Raw genomic sequence first — 20,525 nt, 5'->3', positions numbered from 1 at the left:
ATGAAGGAGCATTTTCTTATCACCCCTCAATATCAGAGAATTTTAAGCTTATGACTGTTATTCTGCACACTGTGCATTCCTCCACCACACCCCAAGAGGAAATAATTGGTCTCCATTTAGTCTTAAATCCTTTAATCATCTTAACCACCTTAATTAGATCAATCTTCTATACTCTGGGCAATACAAGCCTAGTCAAATCAAGCAGTCGTTGTAACCTAACCCTTATGGCCCAGTTATCATTCTGGTGAGCTGGTACCTATTCAAGGCCAATGCTTTTTTCCTGAGACACAGTGCCCTACAATCTCAAGACAAATTTCTAGTGAAGTTGAAAGTCTTAGTTTCTTTTCCCCCCAGTGACTTGTCATTTGCGAGTGCAGATTAAGAAAGACAAGTGTACAACTTTTTGCTGATCCATCACTAAAGTTGCTGTAAGGCAGGCAGGCAATAGGTCTAAGCATGTCATAAAAATGGATAATGACACACTGGAGAAGGTGTAACAAAAAATAATCAATAGGAATAATATCAGATCAGAGAGATATCAGAAAAAGCAGAATGAACTGGATCCCTTCTCTGTACAAAAGCCTGAAAAGTTATCTGATATATTATGAAGGGTTTCAGTTGGGTAGACAAAGTTTTTGACTCCCTCCAGCAAAGACATAAATTGGGAAGGGCGTATATACATAAAAGATAATAAATCCAATAGGGAATTTAGGAGGAACTTTGTGCAGAGCATAGTTGGAATGTGGAACTCTATTGTATGGAGTAGTTGATGTGAATAACATTTAATGGGAAGTTAGATAACAAAGGGGACAGGAATAAAAGGATATACTGATAGGGTGAGATTAAGTAGGCATTGTAGGAGGCACAAATGGTCCATTCTATGCAGCAAGATCTTTGCAGCTTCGTTGTTTGTTCCAGTCATGTGGAGAGTAGGAGCATCTGTTGATCAGCTTTTCGCAGCCTCAAAACAACAACTTCTTAGCTTTGCTGGGGGTTTGAAGAGGAAGGCAGAATGCTGTGGGGGCAAGTTATAAGCCAAAAGCTGCATCTTTTCAGATTTTTATAAGTTTCATTAAATATTCAAGCTCAGCCACCAGAAATGGTCACTCCCAAAGTAGCCATCACTTGCGAAGATGAAGGAGACTTGGCTACAAAAGAATGGTGACTACAATAAATTTCCACACACACACACACACAAAATCTGGGTTGACATGGTTACCGAAACACCCTTCCTTCAGATTAATTAAAGAAAGAAATCATTAAACAGTCAGCTTTAAAAGGTAGATTTTTATTTTTATTCTGTGACAAATGCATTTTAACCATCTAAAAAAAAAGAAATTCACAGGAAAAAATAAATTAAGAATTTACAACAAAACAAATCACAGATTTCTTCGGTCTAACATTCTGTTTGATACAAATTACTCAGTAACTTAAGGAACACATGTGAAAAGCATGTAATCCACAGCAGATAGGCAAGAAGATCACAGACTGCTGTAACCCCAAGTTTCAGCTCCTGAAACTGGCTTTAAACTAGTCTGGTTCTTTCAGATTGTGCAGAGAGTGGGGAAATATTGGTGTAATTGGCATCATATTCTGTAACTCCACCACAAATGTTCTAATCCTTTCATTTGACTGCATTTTTTGAAAGCCTGAACCTAGACATTGAACATTGGAAGTTTGCAGCCAAATCTGATCTTATCACACCAACTAACAAGGGCTGCTGTAGTAGTAGGGAAGTCAATAGCCTGTGAGAGAAAGTGGGAACTTTGCTAGTTTCTTGCCTTTACAAACCCTGAAGCCAGTTGTAGCAAACCACAAACACTGTCCCAAGCTCTGGTCAGCTAATTCAGGAGCAGACCAAAGGAACCACTTCCAAGTATATTCACTTGTGGATAGAGGATTAAGGGCCGATCTAGTCGAGATATTTAGCAGACAATTTGAGGAGTGGACAGGCAGGAATCAGGGAAACTATTTCCGCTGGCGGGAATGTCCAGAACAATGAAACATAACTCCAGATTTAGAGCTCAACTATTCTATGGTGATGTGGAGGGGCACTGTTTCCCAAATTTTGCAAGGCTGCAACAGTCTCTCCAAACCAAAATTAGGAAGGGAGAAAATTGACAATTTCATAAGAGGTTGATAAATGTATGTTTCAAAAGTAGTATCAAATATATGGAATTAAGATAGGTAATTGATTAAGTAGAGTTAGAATACAGATCAGCCTCAACTGAACAGAATGGGGGCCAATGTTCCTAATAAAAGCCCAGCTTGATAACATTTCAATTTGCTTCACTCCCTTCAATCTAAACTCTGTTCTCCAAGTCTCCTTAGACTGTATCTTCCCTTCAGCTCCCAACCAGCAGAAAACCCATTCACTAGGGTTCAAGATATTGCCGTCCTGGCCACTTCTGGTAGCCAAACGTGTTGAATAAGATTATACCCCCTTGTATACAAATGCAAGTGGCAAATTAAATCCAAAACCAATATTTCCCCATTACACAAATCTTCAAAACAAAAAGTAATTCTTGACAGATTTCAAATCGAGATTTCAACATTCCCTTTCTACAGTCACATGCTGGTCAATGTTGGTTAAAGCCCATGTGGTAAAAAAATCCAATTGTCCCCACTTAGTAATGGGCACATTTTCAAACTCCTGCCTGTTTTCCTGTAAAAACTCTCCACCTTGCAAATATTCACAGGACAGACCATTTCATAGCCTTCATGAAACATGAAGGATTTTAACTCATTACGCTGAGTCTGGGCACTCCCAAATAGGATTCAAGTACTCATTCAGAAAGAAAATGTCACCCCTCACAAATACATTCGTTCAGAAAGGCATGCAACATCATGAATTAGTACATAAAAATATACCTTGCATAACGAATGATATGGAAATGACAACATTTGCAACATTCAATCTTAGAATGATATATTTAGGTAGTGAAGAAATGAACTTTCAGTATTCTGATTGTATCTAAAAGCACTTAGAAGACAGCAAAAGGTATGTATAACGGCATCAGCTCTTCCCAGTGTAACACACATTATTCTTTTTCTCTAAACAACTTGTTTCCATTGAAAATTAAAGACTGTACTCAGAATTATGGTCATAATCACTATTAATTGAGCAGTAGAAAAAAACGTTATTAATATTAAACTTGTTCCGCATTCACTTATTTACATATAACCAAAAGGTCTGAGGCAGAGGGAAAAATAAATTAACAGGCTATATATATACACATATATGTTTGTCACATAAATAGTAAACTCAGTTCAGTTTCGTGCAACTGTCCAATTTTCTTATGCACCTTTCCTTTTTGACAGAGACTGCTATATTGGTGCACAATTGTACTCATTATTTGACCAACGACGCAGGCAACAATTGAACAGTCCAGAGCACTGTGGAATGGACTTGATGATTCATTGTCCAACAAGATCACAGACTAATGTGACCCAAGTTTCAGTACAGACAATCTGAATGGTGGTTCTTGTTAAACTGAACGTTGTAAAAGTTCTCTAGTCTCTGCCTCCACCAACCCCACATTCATCAGCACATTTTCTTTTCCTCAAAAGAAAAGTAGGAGGGGAAAAAAAGGATCACTCATCTTTTCCTTATCCTCATACCATTATTTCCTACCTTTATCTCTTGTTTTACTCAATCTGCTTCACATGATCATCACTATTTTCCCCTCTTTCACTGTTTATTTCAGTGTTCATAGTGCAGTTTCTGAGTCACCCCAGAGGTTTTTCATTCAGGATCTCAGCTTGATATTAAACAATTTCCATCTACTCTGGAGGTGAAACATTTAGATTAATGAAGTAACAAGTGATTCCTTGCACTATGCCTTGGCTCTGTTCTACATTCTGCACTCTCAATTTGTCCTATATTCTCTGCTTCTTCCTCTTTTTTCAAAGAGGTGTTCATCTTCCTTCTCTCAGCACTTGGGCTTTGACATCAACCATTTATAAATGAACCATCATTAAGGCACAGGTATAACAGAGGCACTCAGACGAGCTTATTGCAAACTGCCACAGCCTTTTTGTATACCTCAGTCACATGATCAAGGTCCATGAGGGAGAAGTTGCTGTCACCCAACTCTGTGAAGCACTTCATTTTCCGAAGGCGCGGCCTGCAGTCTGACTCCGATCCGTCCAGGTGGAGCAGGTCGTCGGCGGAGACACAGCTCCGCATCTGGGTGCGCTCCTGCCGGCCTTCAGGAAGGTCAAGCCGGTCAAAGGACTCCGAGGAGAGGATGCTGTCCTCGCTTACCGCACTGGACGGGTAGCTCCGATTCGACGACAGCCTGATGTCAGAGAAGGCCAACTCGTTGAAGGAGCCCAAGCTCTTCAGGGTGGGACTTCCCATTGCAGAGTCGGTGCTGCTGGAGGAGAACTTGCCGTTGCGTTTGAGGATGCCTTTGCGCCTGCAGGTTGTCTCTTTGGAGCGATCGCCAATGGAATGGCTGGTGTCAAAACTCCCCACCTCAAAGACTGGGGAATTCTCATAGTCCAGCAGGTCTGCTGACTCACTTGGCTCTGGTGAAGAATAATAACCAGATTCTCTCTTGACAGGCTTCTTCAGTATTCCTTTCTTTGGTGCAGGGACTGCAGTGTTGGGCTGTTGGCTATTGGATTCCACTGCTGATGTGCTCGAGTCTTTTGGAGTGAAGACAGTCTCCTCTGAAGGTATAGGATGATTGACATTGCCCGCACTGTGTGACCGATGTTCATAATTGTTCCTTTTCTTCAGTATTCCTTTCGGTCTCTTCAACAACGACTTGCCCTGACTTTCAGAAGCTGCCCCCTCCTGCAGCGACTGCGAGATGTCGTTCTCCTTCTTCGATTTCTTGAGGGATCTCTGCCGCTCCAGTGGCGAGCTGTGCTGCTTGAAGAAGCAACGTACCTTCGAGCCGCTTTCAAAGACAATGCGAGATGATCGGTGCAGCCAGTCAGAAGTGATAGTCACTGGCGTTTCATAGTCTTTCACTGACTCCATCTCGCAGATGGGGGTCTTGTAGCCCCAGTTCACCCACCAATGATTAGCAACATCTTCAATGGTAGCTCGGCGGTCTGGATTTACCATCAACAGCCAACGAATAAGACCACACGCATCTGAGACACAGTCAAAAAAAAAACAAAAAGAAAATGAACCACCATTTCCAATTGGTTGGAGCAGCAACAATACCATGAGTTCATTTGTACAGAACCTTTAATAGTACTTTCAAGGCGATTTGCAGGAAGCAAATCAAAAAGATCTCACTAGTTTTAAAAGGAGGTATTTAGACAAAAAAACCTTCCTCTTCAACCAAGTTTAAAAGGAAGATCTTAAAAAGGAGGAATTCCAAAACCTTTCCTCTATAAAGGCTGTGAATTCAGCTGCAATGATGGAATTTTTTTTTTTTTCATTCATGGGTTATGTGGGCATCATTAGTTGGACCATCCCTAGTTGCCTCTTGAGAAGGTGGTGGGGAGCTGCCTTCTTGAACTGCTCAGATCCATGTGCTGTAGGTGCAGGGAATTCTAGGATTTTGACCCAACAACACTGAAGGAACAGCAATATATATTCAAGTAGGGAGGGGGAATATCTTGGAGGCGAATTTAAAGGTGGTTGCATTCCCATATATCTGCTGCTCTTGACCTTCTAGATGGAAGTGGTTGTTGGTTTGGAAGGTGCTGTCTAAGGGAGCCTTCATAGAAGTCTTCAGTGCATCTTGTGGATAGTACCCATTAAATGTAGGGGATGTGCAAGTGTCAGAACTGAAGCAGCGCAGAAATCTCAGTGGGTTTATGAGCTGAAGGAGGTTACAAAGATAGAGGAGAATAAAGTCATGGGGGTAGGGTGTGAAATTTGATGCAAAGATGAAAATGTTTATATTCAAAGGCACTGGTAGACCATGAGCCAATATCGGTCAAGGAGCAAAGGGGTGAACAGGAATTGGTTTAAATGAAGACAACACCTCCTACCATTGCCAGTGAATCATTGTAAAACTGTGTGTTTAACAGTGTATGCTATCTGCCATTAGCTCTAATGGGAAAGTGCATGGTGTTTGGGTCCCAACTTTGATGATCTGCCCTAGGCACAGCTGATGATCTCAGTAAATATGGGCAGTAAATATGCCTGATTTTCCACTATCACTTATCCTTATGGAAATAAAAATTAAGAGATAGTCAAGTTTCAATAATGATGTGAAACAGAGAGCACTGGAGAAAGTCAGCAGGTCTGGCAGTATCTGTAGAGACAGAAACAGAGTTGACATTACAAGACCAATATGACTCTTCTTCCATTCCAACGGAGAGTCATATTGGATTCCAAGCATTAAGGCTTTCTGCTGAGTTTCTCCATCACTTTAATCTTTTTATTTCAAAGTTCCAGCATCTGCTGTATTTTGCTTTTATCCGTAGTGATGTGCCTGCCCTCCCCATTGGCCAACAATGAACAATCGCTTAAGGTCACTCCATTGGTTGCATAACACTTTTGGATGATCAAGATTGCACAAGGTGCTACATGAATGCAGGTTTTATTTTTACCTGAAGGTTTGGTAGGCTCTCGGTAATCTCCATTGGTGATTTGTTTAACTAGGTTTCTGTAATCATGCCCATCAAAAGGCATAGTGCCATGAACCAAAGTATAGAGTAGTACACCCAAGGACCAACTGTCAACCTGCCAAAGGAAAACAATTCATGTTACCTAGGAAACCAAATTAAGGATGCTGGAAGCCAGAAATAGTGGTGAATGTAGGATAACTTTTTATTCAGAACACTACCGATAAATTAGCACTATTCAGACTGTATTGTTCAGTTCTATAGACCAAGCTCAAAGCCTCTCTAAACACCTTGTGTCAACTTGGTGTGTAATCAATACACTGTTCAACACAAATCTTAGAGAGACGTGCTGAGCCTTGTGTATAGGGGCATATCAGTCTTATTTCAGTTGCAAGTTCTGAAGACTATCACTTGTGTGCAGCTGGGATTAAGAGAATTGCTATCACATTTGCTCAAAGGTAACAAAATGCAATATGTCAACATTTGTCTTATAAAGAAAGGACTCTTGGTTTATTTGCTTAACACTTCATGACCAGGTGGCATGTATTGATGGCTACCCAGCTATATTTTCCTTTTATATACTAGAGACCTATTCCAAACCCAGCCAAAGTCTAGACCATGCAATCACATTGAAGCTGCAGCAGAGAAACATTTGACCCATTGAGCCTCTACTGGTGTTTAAGTAAAGGAGTCTCTTTGCACCTTCCTTAACCTCATCCTGTCTTCAATTCCCTTCATTCCTTTCTCCCTTGGGTGCTCATCTAGTTTCATTTGTGCAGTTCACCTCAAACGCTCCTTATGGTAAGAGTTCCACATTCTAACAACTCCATGAATAAAGAAGTTTTGCCTGAGTTCTCTACTGAATTTGAGTGATCACCAAGTCCTGGCTCCTAGTTTTGGACTCCACTTGCTACTGCAATCAAACTCAGGCCTCCTCCGGTTTCACAACATAGGGAGATCCTTGACAGGAACACTGGTGTGCGAAGATGAGGATGGTTGATGTGTTGTGTCAGAGCTCCAAGTAGCACATAACCTTTGCTTGGACCAAATACAGAGCCCGCTGAGAAAAGTATATTCTGAGGTCTCTGCCATTCTGAGGGAACAATTAAGAAACAGTGCACTGACCTCAGGACCCCTGTAAGGGCGGCCATTGACAATCTCTGGTGATGCATACAAGGGGCTGCCGCAAAAGGTCTGCAGAAATCGGTCTTGGTGGTATAAGTTGGAGAGACCAAAATCAGCAATCTGGGAAGGAAAGATTGAAAGACAACTTTAGAGGAAAGAAGGTCCATCACGGTTTGAACTTTGCCCGTTGTAAATCAAAAATTCAAACAACAACTCACTGAGTGATAAGTGACACGTCGTATGAACACAGGGTTGCTAAAAGACTCTAAACAAGCAAACAGTGCAATTTGCAGTATATTTACTTAAGAGAATTATACGTGCTTGGATCAGATCAAGCTGAGGAGAATTGACAGATGGTATGTATGTAATTACTTTTTTATATGTCAGGGTTAATGCAAGGAGGAGGAGCTATATCTGGGTCTGGACTGAGCAGTTTCCCAAAGGGTCTCTCTGGCCTAGTTTCTAATACAAGAGTTAGGCACCAAGCCAAAAATTCTCTTTTCTTATTTTTCCAAAATAAAACAGCTGCAAATGGTTTAAAATCAGACCTCAAGATGGGAGGCAGCAACTGGGGGACTGAGGGGCATGCTGGTCATCTCCTTCCTCCTCCACTTGCTGCAGTTAGGGCTCCAAAGTAACTGTAGCTGAGCTGAGTACATTCAACTATTTTCAAGCAAGGGATGGCAGTACAGGGAGAGAATTTCAATTTGAAAAGGCTAAAAAGGAGTGCTGAGGACAAAGCAAATATAGGCCAACACTCCAGTATCAACACCAAGAGCTGGTGTGGCTGTATTTCATTTGGGATGTTTGCCAACCTGCATGGCCTTGCACAAACCACATGGCCACCATAGATAGATAGGGCACCTGGTGTCCTATGCCAATATTTGTCTTTCTTTCTAACAAGAAGTGTGCCCAGTTTATCCATCAATCGAAACCATTAAAAACAGATTACCTAGTTATCACCACACTGTGGGAGATTGCTGCGCATAAATTGACTTCCATTTCCTACATTACAACAACTACAGGTTGCAAAGCACTTTTGGTACATCCAGACACTTTCTCTCTCACCTATCTTGGGAGTGTCCAGGCCAGTTCTCATGGCACAGTTGAGACAAGTTAGGCAGCACAAAGTCGGGATCTCTGGTCTTATGTAGGTCAGTAACACACCCTGGCCCTGTCTTATCCAGTGACCCCTTGGGCTGCCCTAAACCTCAAAAAGACTGAACAATTCAGCTGATAAACATCATTTCCATCGAAATGCACTGCACTGCGAATATACCCAGCGATGAAATTGTTCCTGCTGCCTACTTAAACTGACAGAAAAAAGCCACAGGAACAGATGTGGCCATTACAAAGCCCCTAGAAACTGTTCCATCATTGAATTAGATCAAAGCTGATCTGCATTTTGAACCCATCACTTTTACCTCCCTCGATGCTTTCAATTTTGTAGATTTTAAAAGATCATGTGAAATATTAACTAGCAATTTGAATGTCAGGGTCAGTTTTGAGCAAAGATCACAGGCCTTTGAGCATGACAAAAGAAAGATAAACAGACTCGTAGCAAAAATAGGCCAAATAGATACTGCAAAATGGAGAGAGTCTAATGCAAACAGCACACCCCAGTTAAGGGTGGGCTCCAGTCAGCTACTGGTTGGGCCTTTGGAGGGGACTGCTTTTACAGTTCGCTTCAGCACCTGTTCGGAGGGGCAGAGGAGGAAATCAGATGGGGTCTCCGTTCTATTTATCATATAACACTTCTTCTTGCCTTCAGGTGCATGGGGGCTACGATAATGCCAGGATCAGGCTGTCCTCTTGTTATTTTCTACAATCAAGTATTTTCATGGCACTACAGAATGGATAGGCTAGACAAAGATGTAAATACTTGTGAAACTGCGCTCAACAGCTTCAGAAGAAAACAAAGGGGGAGAAAAACTGAAACAAGTGCATGGTGTGTTGTCAGATTAAATAACAAATTCCAAAATTAAAGAAATAAGGGACAGGGCTGGAGTCGACCATTTGGCCCATCAAAATTTCTGCACCATTCAATGAGATCTTGGCTTATCTTCTATCTCAAGCCCAACAGCTTACATTTCCCCCATGAGCCCCAATTTCTTAAAACCACAAAAACCTATCCTCTTCTGCTTTGAATATACTCAGTAAGTAAGCATTCACTGCTCTGAAGAAAAGAAGTTCAAATATTCAATGAAAATCAGACCAAACTGTTGCAATCTGGTTAAATGATTGAAGACAGAATTTACAGATTCTCAACTAGAATCAATTATTACGGAAATCCACTGCAAAAACATCTGTAGATTGGAATTTTATGAATTTGACCTGATTAATGCTCTTTAACATTCCTTTGTTACTTTCCCACTGGCATCTTTTTGTCCTTAAAACATCCATCATCAGTCCCAAACCTGCACTGTAACTGAAATGAATATTCAGAGCTCTTTCCCTTTATCTAAGGATTTCAGAATGACAAAAATCAGAAGAAACTAGTTGGTCTATCCAAGTTAACAACAGCTCTTTTAACGATCTAGTTCATTCTAATTGCTTGATCCTTCCCCAATTTTCCATTCCAATGATTTATCCAAGTCCAAAAACAAAATTAAAGACTGAGAATGCTGGAAATCAGAAACAAAAATCAGAAATTGCTGGAAAATCTCAGCAGCTCAAGCAGCATCTATGGATAGAAATCAGAGTTAATGTTTTGGGTCCAGTAACCTTTCTTCATAACAGAAAAAGAACCTCTCTTGTGTTTACAAGAAGGGTCACTGCACCTGAAACATTCTTTAAGGGAAAGCTAGTTTCTTTCTTTTAAAAAAAAAACACACAATCATTCAGGGAATGTGCACTTTGCTGGCTGGGACAACATTTATTGCCCATTCCTAGTTGCCGGTGAGTTGCCTTTTGGAATGCTGAAGTTTATTTGCTATAGGAGAGGGATTTCATATTTTGACCCAATGACAGTGAAGAAACAACCATATATTTCCATGTTAGGATGAGGGTGGCTTGGATGGGAACTTATGGATGCTGATGTTCCTTGTCTTTCTAGATGGAGTTAGTTATGGGTTTGGAGGGTGCTGCCTAAGGAGACCTGGTGAATTTCTACAGTGCAGCTTGTAGATGGTGCACACTGCTGCTACTGAGCATTGATACTTAAGGGAGTGAAGGCTTGTAGTCCCAGTTAAGTTGGCTGCTTTGTCCTGGATTATGTCAAACAAGTTGGATCTCTGCTTATCCAGGCTGGTGGGGAGTATTCCATCACTCTCCACCTGTACCTTGTGGACGGTAGACAGGTTTTGGGAATTCAAGATGCTAGTTTCTACCTGTAGGATTCCAATCCTCTGATGTGCTAGTGTAGCCAGATTATTGATGTGCCTGGTCCAGTTCAGTTTCTGGCAATTGTTGACGGTGGGCAATTCAGTGATGGTAACATTATTGAATATCTAGGGGTGATGGTTCGATCCAGTTGAGGGAGAAAGGAAGATAAATACATGCAGATAGGGTTAGGTGTACCATAAATTGCTTGGCATGGACCAGTTGGACCAAATGGCCAGATTCTGTCTGCAATATCTATACAAAAGCAGAAAGGGAGGGGAAAACACCCAATTCAAATGAATGATTGTGAAGTGAACTGAAACATTGGACTACCTGAAATCTGCTCTGAAGATCTAAAACAGGTAGCTCTTGACACAGGTAGCCATGGCTATGGTTTAAATCTAGCCTGGGCACAGATCGTGGGTAGGTATTCTGCAATGGGTGTCAGTGATCTCTACTTGGGCTGATTTAGTGGTTTTGGAGGCTGGGGAAGAGAGAAATAGTGAGACTCTCATTGGAACTGAAGATAGTTTCCGAAAAAAAATAGACTGGGACTGAATGACTCTTTATTGAGATAGTTAGGGTTGAGTATGTTTGTAGCAGTTGCTAGGTGACAATGCGTGTTTGTTACAGTGACCTTTTATAGAACCCATCACAAAACAATCTCATTTATTGGTTTGCAAAGATACAGAGGCTGCAATTAGTATTTTAATCAATTTAGTCTGCAGCAGTCAAGAAGGTAATACTTATTGATTTGAAGAGTACAGTAACGTAGAGGCAGAAACAAAAGGTGAATGATTTTCCAGGTAAGGGTACCTTGTTTCAGGCCATCCCTAAGTAAAGTAATCACAGAATCAGGGAGAAACACACTTTTCAATTCAGAGGCCATTTCTCCTATACACACAGTCACCATTTTATAATTATATAGCACTTTTAACTTTGTAAAGCATCTCAAGTTATATCATGGAAATGTTATCCAACAAATTTTGACATTCAGCCACATGAGACATTAGAGCTGATGGCCAAAGCCTTCCTCGACGAAGCAGAAATGACTTAAAAGGACAGCAGAGCAACGGAGAGGTTTAGCGAGGAATTCTGTAGTTTAAGACTCTCAGCTGGGTTTGAACATCGTGAGCAATCACACTTTTGATCACTTTCAGGGACGCTAAATTTGGAGCAGCACAGGTATTTCAGAGGGCTATGAGAGCAATGGGAGATAGGGAGGAGGTAGAACCACGGAGGGATCTGCAAAAAAAAAGTCAACACCATGGCCAAGGGAAACTTCACACCTTTAACTGAGAAACTGTTCTCTGAACAAACTTCAGCAACCGGCAAAGCTGCACTCCTTACCTTGACATTCCTGGTGGCATCTAGCAGGATGTTCTCCAGCTTCAGGTCCCGGTGCACAATCCCATTCTGGAAAACAGGAAACCAAACCAAGACCATAAATTCTTAGCTCAGCTCCAGAGGGCATTGAGAGACAGTCAAACATTTCTCAATCGATCTTGGCTTTACTGCATACTTGAAAAGGTTTAGCCAGTGGAAGCAAAGGAGTTTTGAGTTCTCTTGTCCCTCTCGCTCATGAAGGGCCTCAAGCTCCTACAGAGGCAGAGGCAATAACTTTGTTATGCAATTGTTTGCATTTCTTGATTGAACAATGCAGCTCTGCAGTGCTGAGTGTGCCCTTGTCTGGCAGCTAGTTTAACTGGAATAGGGAGGCATGGAACTCTGACGCTAGGAGTTCAGGATGTGAACCAGCAGACATGGGGAGAAGACAGCTCCCAGTTGCCTGTCAGAGGAAGCTAGGCTGGGGGTCCGGTCTAACCCAAGCAGCAGTTGTTTCAGCATTCTACAGTCAATGCATCCAGCTCGTTTTCAAACCTCGAGCGCTTCTTCCCACTTCTCCTGAAGATGTTAGGTGCCTCATGCTGGGCTACAGCTCTGAATAGTATTGCCCCAATCCAATAATGTCCAAATAACCCCAAATCCCACTTTACCAGTGTGAGAAGATTACATGAAAATTCAGGCAATGCAACACACAAATCTATCCACCCTAGACTTGTCCAAGCCTACAGAATCATATTTGAAGTTTCCAGAAATTAATCCCTCGAATCAGAAAAAAATTTCAGGGGCAACTTGTTTCCAATTTCATTAAACATGTTTTGCTTAAAAAAAATTTCCAATAATATTGTTAATTTGTGTCCTTTTATTACCATTCCCTAGTTGTTCCCTGTTAAAAAGGAGGACAGCCTTGAACCCCTGCAGTCCATAAGGTGAAGGTGAGGCATTAGTGTTGTTGAAGATTGAGCATTTGACCCAAAGATAAAATGCAAGAAATAGAGTGAGGGTAGACCATTCAGCCCACTGAGACTGCTCTTCCATTCAATACGATTATGATTTATCTTCAGATTCAAATCCTTTTTCCCATATCCTCAATCTTGCCAAGAGACAAAAAGTCTATCTCAGCCCTAAGTATATTTAATGATGGAGCATAGTCAACCTTTTGAGACGGAAAGTCCATTTACAACTCAAGTGAAGAAATTCTCTCTAATCACAGACTTAAGTGATTGCCGAGAAGCTACGCCCAGTGTTCTGGATTCCCCAGAGAGGGGCTAACAATCTGTGTCTAACCCTGTCAAGGCCCTTCAGAATGAATGTAATCACTTTTCATTCATCTAAATTCCAGGGATTACAAACCCAAGTTTCTTAAGCTTCTTCTCAATGGAGGGATTCTCTCATTCTAGGGGCCTAGTGAACCTTAACTATTCCACCTCCAACACAATCATATCTATCCTTATGATGAAATAACTGTCAAAAATAAAAGAATATTTCAAGGGCAGTCACATGTTGAATCCTGCAGGAAGAAAATCTGACCAAAGACAGCATTCTTGAAATCTACTTGTGAAATTGATCAGCACCACGCAGGTGCAGTGTGCCAGGGGGATCTCACTGGACAGAAAAGGAATAGGGAACCCAGCTACATTTTTGCTTTCTTAACCCCAGGGATGGGAAGATAACTGTGGAACCCATCTTCCCCTCCTCCAGCTAAGATAGTAACGACTGAGGAATGAAAGTCAAGGCTCTATGTGCTCCTGCAATGCCAAGTGGTGCTTTCAGACATCAGACTACGAGTCCTACTGCCTGACATATGGAAAATAAGATAGCATGTCGCTTTCAGCTAAATCTCCAGCTTGGCTTTCATCTTTTGAGGCCGAGTATTCATTGTGGGTATTGAATCCAGGCCCCACATTCCAAACAATTGTCCATTAAGTTTCTTGGTTCCCCTTGAATGAAAGAGTGTTTGAAGAAAAGCCCTGAAGGTTTAATTCCCCTCGAGTCTTGTCTAAAGAGAACTGGAAAATGAGTAGAGTCTTTTATGTGGAGGTGGTGTGGGAGGCAAAGCAGAATGACCTTTCACCTCTGGCATGCCTTTCCCCTATCTTCCCACCACCCCCACGGTCTTTCTCCACCTGCAGCGAACACAGGGCTTGTAAATTAGGCTCAATTGGAAACAGGCTTCGTCTGATCTCTGTACATGACTTGTATTGCCCTAACGCAAAGTGGCACAATGCCAAGACACACAGCATGCAGACTAGCTCTCTCTAGCTCGCTGTGCTCCAGCAGGTTGCTTCAGAGGTACCTGGGGACGAATCAACCACCGTCCAAGGAGCAAGGAAAAAAAACCCTCAAACACAGCTCATCCCACCCCAAATACACTCAGCCCTTCTAACAATGAACCTGTGCAACCTTACGAGAAAAGGGGACTGGTATAATTGAATTATTACTAATAGGGAACAACATCTATTTTGAGCTGGTCATGTTGGGTTGCCAACATCTGTTTTAACTTTTTTTGTTTTAAAAAGACCCAGGTGGTTGGAAACGATTCTTGCATGTCGCCAAATGTTATGAAAACACAAGCGGAACTTGTTCTAGACGGTACTGGATTATTGGGAGGGCAAAAAGAAAATAAAAAGAAACAGGAAATTCAAATCTTGCGACTTCCTTTCCTTTAAAAGGGAAAACTATCACAAACACATTTATTTTTTCGGACAATGTTCTCAAGTGAGGACAGAACATTCTGGCACTGGGATCAGCTGAAGGGGAGTTTGGCAGATGGTCTTTTAGCTTGTTGATGCCTGGAAGAGTAGTTGGTAATGTTGGAAGAGCCCAGGCTGCACATGGTGCCAGTTATTGGTACCCAGGCAATTTCTGTGCCCCAACTCCCTGTGAATACCACAACAAAAGGAAGAAGCCATTCGGCCCCTCAAGATGTTCGGCCACGCAATTAGATCATGGCTGCTCTGTGTCACTTCCATAGTCCTCAACTCGGCAATTTCTTTTCCTTTAGAATCATTCACTGGATGAATTGGGCATAATCTCATATTAAGGAATCGTCCAATTAGAACAGAGATGAGAAGCCACTTCTTCTCTCAGAGGGTAGCGAATCTGTGGAATTCTTTACTGCAGAGGGCCGCCGAGGCTCAGTCGATAAGTAGACAAACTTTTAAACAGTAAGGGAATTGAGGGTTATGGGGATAAGGCAGAAAAGTAGAGTTAAGGATTAATGATCTCATTGAATGGAGGAGCAGACTTGATGGGCCAAATGGCCTACTTCTGCTTTCAAGTCTTATTGTATTGAATGTTACGATGTATGTTTTTCTGGCTGGGCTAGCATTTAGTGCCCAAATCTAACTGCCCTAGGCAAGGTGGTGGTGAATCACCATGTTGAGCTGTTGCAGTCCCTGGGACACAAGCAGTATCATTGGGGAGGGAGTTGGATCCAGTGACTGTGAATGAAGGGTGATAGATTTCCAAGTCAGGAGAGAATGTGAGACTTGGAGGGAAAGTTGGAGTTGGCAATGTTTCTGATCTTCGAATTGGTCAAGGTCATGGGTTTGGAAGGTGCTGTTGAAGGAGAGTTGCTGCTGTGCCTTGTGTAGATGGTGCAGACAACTGCCCGTGTGCGCTGTGGAGGGAGGTATTCATCAGAGTCTGGAAAATGCCAATTAAGCCCAGCTTTGACAATCATTCCAGCAAAAGAGTGTGTCAAACAAGTGCTTCCTGATTTTCTTCCTACACAGCTCTCCTTTTAAAATGATGCTCTTTTGTTCATGATTCTCCCAGCAGGGGGTACTTTCTCTGTATCAACCTCCTCCAATGCTTTTATAATTTTAAGCAACTCCATATGATTACCCCACACAATCTCCTGTAGTAATAGGGAGTACAAGGCTTGCTTATTTATCTGGTCCAACCTGGATGAGGGGGGAAAAGGGAGCGAAATCTGTCAAGGAATGCTGTCTCAGATCATCAGTCACATTTACAGGAAAAGACATGACTGGGTGGCGCCTCTGGCATTACACCTATTGAGCTATCGGGGTCTTGATGATATTACAGTCGGGATCACACAAGAAGGAAATTTGCTGGATTTGATTTGGACCACACCCGATACAGGAGTGTGAATGGAGAAGAGAGAGGAAAGAGAAACTGTAAATGTTTTTTAATTACAGTAAAAATGTTTCTTAATCTCCGATATTGCCAGCTCAGGTTTCACTAGAGGCAAAACACATACAAAAAAATACTCTCCCACGCATTCCTCAACTTTAGATTCAAAATCACAAATGAACTTGACTGCATTCTTGTTGGTCTAGTTATTCTCGAAAGCATGGAGGCTTAGATTACAAAAGATGGGAAAAAGGAAAAACAAACATTTAAAAAGAAGAAAACACCTTGATGCTTGCCCAGTTTTCTTTTGTTAATTAAAAAGGGCATCACTTTGATGATACAAAGAGCTTTGCACGAATGGGAATTCAGATGCTAGAAATGGCAAACACTTCTTCCCTATTCTCAACCCCTCCAACCCTGCCTTCCCCCATAACCCTCTGCAGAATACGTCATTATCATGTCGATGTCAACCAGCCAGCAGCAATTGGTGGAATCAAAAATTTCATGTTGATCCATATGCCACCCTCGTCAGCACACCCAATGCACCCATTCTATTTTAGACAGAATAATATCATTCAAACCTGTGACCTTATCAGCAAAGAATCTGGTTACACCTAACGTAATTGTTTGAAAACAACCTGTTTCTCACCAGCCCTCATTAAAATACAATGAGTGTCAGTTGGAGGGTTTTACTTTCGGTTACTTCACTTTCTCTATTCCCGGAGGGGCTGAGCATTCAATAGGTGCCAGGAACCCACCTGATCCCTCACCTGAGCAAATCTGAATGGAGAGAGTATCCGCAAGCTATTGGACTGCTTGCGGCTTCACAACCACACCCAACCCTGACTCACCAGACACCAGCCTGTGCATATCCTCCACCACTAACTTATGTACCTCCCTCACCAAACTCTCTTACTGAAAGGCAGGAGCAAGGTACGACAGATGGAGGAGTCTGTACTGAAAACAAAAAAAAAATGCTCGAAATCACAGCGGGTCAGGCAGCGTCCATGCAGAGACAGCCAGCTAACATTGAGTCTAGATGACTCTTAATTAGAGCTGAAGTGACATGGGGAGGAGGCAGTATTCATGCTATACACAATACTGAAAGTACTGGGGACATTGGTAGCTACCAATGAAAACCCACAACTTGAAACCAACCTGTGAGGGGCACTGATAGGATTGGGTGGGTGGGATGTGATGGTAGTGCAGGTGAGGCAGAGAATCACCAAATGCATCATGTAGAGAGAGCGCAAGACTGAACAAATGAGACACACACAGACAGACAGTGTGCACAGTGTAAAAGTTGCATGTTCACTAATTCCAATTGTGCAGACAAAGTCCATTGAAAATCGATTTGTGTTAGAATCCCATATGCCACCCACCAAGAGAGACAAGCTGTTTAGCAGATGCTGTCTGATATCATACCTTGTGACAGTAATGAATGGCAGATACAATCTGTCTGAAGAAATGACGGGCTTCTTGCTCAGTCAGACTCTGCTTCTCATTGATGAAGTCGTATAGATCACCCTTGCTTGCATACTCCATAATGATCACAATTTTATCCTTGTTTTCAAAAACTAAAAGAAATTAAGAACAAAAAAAGCCGATAAGTGTACTGACTTTTGAAGGGTGTACACTATTCCATTAACATTGGCAAACCTTGTCATGACAAGTTTATGTCACTAAAGGAAACCCCTAATTGAGGTTAGAACTCAGATCACCAGATGGCAATGAAATTGACGGTTTTGATAGACACATTGAAAGAGCTCAAAATGACTGGATGAACGTTTCATGTTAAAATAACAGCTCTCAGCGGGGAGCCGCAGTCAATACCAGCTCAGGTTGAAGACCAAGCTAGGAGATAACCCTCTGACTCATTCTCCAATTGATAGCAGCATCACCCTAAGAGCCGCAGATTCAATGAAGTTAAATGCAACAGGCATCAGGATCATAAATGAAGATTGTTGTTGAACAAGATCTGTATTTTCACTGTTACCACAGCCACCTGAATAAGCTGACTGTTCATTGATAGAAAGTAAGCAAACTGATCTGCTCCATCCCAGACTGCAGACACACAACCCAGTGTGATACGGAGGTCACTCACATCAGAATAATTGTAGGCCTCTTTTGTCTGTCCTAAGCCAAAGCTGAAGGCAGCAGTAAGAGTGCTAACTAATGGCAAAAAGTTCAGTAAAACTCAGGCTGGGTTCATTCTTGATCAAAACATGGAAAAACTCTGTTAGAAAAGGGTGCCTCATCAGTGCTTGACTACGAATAACAGTAGGCTTGGCTGTGATATCCTCATGGCCAAATAGCCCAAAAAAATTCAACGCCCAAGGCAATAGCAGTGGAAGTGTCTTGGAAAAGTACCTACACCCACTGCCCAATCACGACAGTTCTTCTTTAGATTCAGTGCTAGATCCTATTCACAATGGGTTATTCCAGTCACCTCCGCTGAATGGCATATTTTGATATTTAAAATTGCACTATAACTCTCCATGTAACATGATGTATGTTTGTTAACAACTAGAACAGATAAAGTCTGTGAAGTAAATATGTCATAATCTTTGTAACAACAGAACAAAAAAGGCCAAGGAACTCCCTCTCCATTTTCATATCACTAGAACAATATCGATTGCGCATCACCAGCCACCCACTAGGAATCTAACTCATTATATTTTGCTCAACAAACCACACCTCAACATTTATTAAAAAGAAAATGACACCATCAAATTCTGAGTCCTATGATCTGTTGTTCAGCGTTTTGTTTAACTCTTTCATGGGATGTGGGCATCGCTGGTTGGGCCAGGATTTATTGCTCATCTCTGGTTGCCCTCAAAGTAGTGGTGAGCTACCTTCTTGAACCACTGCAGTCTGTATGCAGTTAGGACACAGAATGCTGACAGGCAGGGAGCTCCAGGATTTTGACTGAGTAGCAATAAAAGATTGACAATGCACTTTGAGAGATGGGAGGCCTAAGAAACCTGCCACACGTTCTGGCCTTGCCAGAAATAGTGGGCTCTTCCAGGAAGGTTGGGGGGGGGGGGGGGGGGGGGGGGAGAGGGGGCACGAGGCGGAGATTTGCATGAAATTAGGACCCAGAGAGCTAAGGGTTTCACTTGACTTATGAAATTCTTTGCCTTGACCAGGTCACGGGAAGCTCAAGTTAAATAGGAACAGCACTCTACAATGCATGCTTACTGAAGCCTGACTATCTTGGTGTGAATTCCATAAAAAGTGACGAAAGTTTTCCAACAGCCATCAAATTAAATGGCCTGTGACCAACAACATTCTTTTAGTCATGCAGGGAAAGACTGCATGCAACTCTCACGATGGGCAGGTTGCAGGTGAGGGCATGGGGGTGGGGGAAGGAGTAGGCAGCAATATTAATCCTGAGTACTCAGTCAGTCAAGAGATAGTAGGAACTGCAGATGCTGGAGAATCTGCGATAACAAGGTGTAGAGCTGGATGAACACAGCAGGCCAAGCAGCATCAGAGGAGCAGGAAAGCTGACGTTTCGGGTCTGGACCCTTCATTTCTGATATCTCGTATACGCAGTCAGTCAATCCCTGTTTCTGCTGACCATGAGAATTTTTATGGTTTATCCTAAACACCAATGGTCAAATTCACCAGAAATGGTGTTTTATGTAGCTTTGAAAGCCAAACTCTGAAGGATCCTTACAAGATGCCATTAGCAATAATCAAGTGATCATCAGAAAATAGTCAACCCTTCTCAGTCTTAAATTATCTACCGCAGTGACTGGAAAAAAGACTCAACAGAGATAAGGGACTCAATGCCAGCGTCTCCAATATTTGGCAGTTTGGCACTTCTGGCTGCACACATTCGTCCCAGAGACATTGACTCATAGCTCAGGTCAGGAATGGGATGATTCACAACTCAGAGAAGGGAACAAGAAATTGCAACATGCAGCCTTATGCATTTGGGACGAATTGGGCGAAGGTGACAGCTTAGTGGTATTATCACTGGATTGCTAATCCCAAGTAATATTCTGGGGAAACGGAGATAACAAGGTGTAGAGCTGGATGAACACAGCAGGCCAAGCAGCAGAGGAGCAGGAAGGGTCTAGGCCCGAAAC

The 20,525-nt window shown here is 42.2% G+C and overlaps 1 protein-coding gene across 1 annotated transcript in view; it reads right to left on the bottom strand.

Annotated features, from left to right (window-relative positions):
• Positions 1–1,278: 1,278 nt before the first annotated feature.
• nuak2 (NUAK family, SNF1-like kinase, 2) overlaps positions 1,279–20,525 on the bottom strand; it is a 53,386-nt gene continuing 34,139 nt past the window's right edge. Inside the window, exons 2-6 of the mRNA XM_048611804.1 lie at positions 17,854–18,005; positions 12,337–12,402; positions 7,666–7,785; positions 6,526–6,658; positions 1,279–5,109 (exon numbers count right to left, since the gene is read on the bottom strand). Coding sequence (XP_048467761.1) covers positions 4,004–5,109; positions 6,526–6,658; positions 7,666–7,785; positions 12,337–12,402; positions 17,854–18,005 — 1,577 coding nt within the window. The 3' untranslated portion in view covers positions 1,279–4,003. The remainder of the gene's footprint in view (positions 5,110–6,525; positions 6,659–7,665; positions 7,786–12,336; positions 12,403–17,853; positions 18,006–20,525) is intronic.

Source organism: Rhincodon typus, chromosome 25 (genome assembly GCF_021869965.1).
Source record: "Rhincodon typus isolate 14 chromosome 25, sRhiTyp1.1, whole genome shotgun sequence".
Classification (NCBI taxonomy): Eukaryota; Metazoa; Chordata; class Chondrichthyes; order Orectolobiformes; family Rhincodontidae; genus Rhincodon; species Rhincodon typus.
The sequence above is the reverse complement of the archived record's forward strand: the minus strand, read 5'-3'. Positions and strand labels throughout refer to the sequence as shown.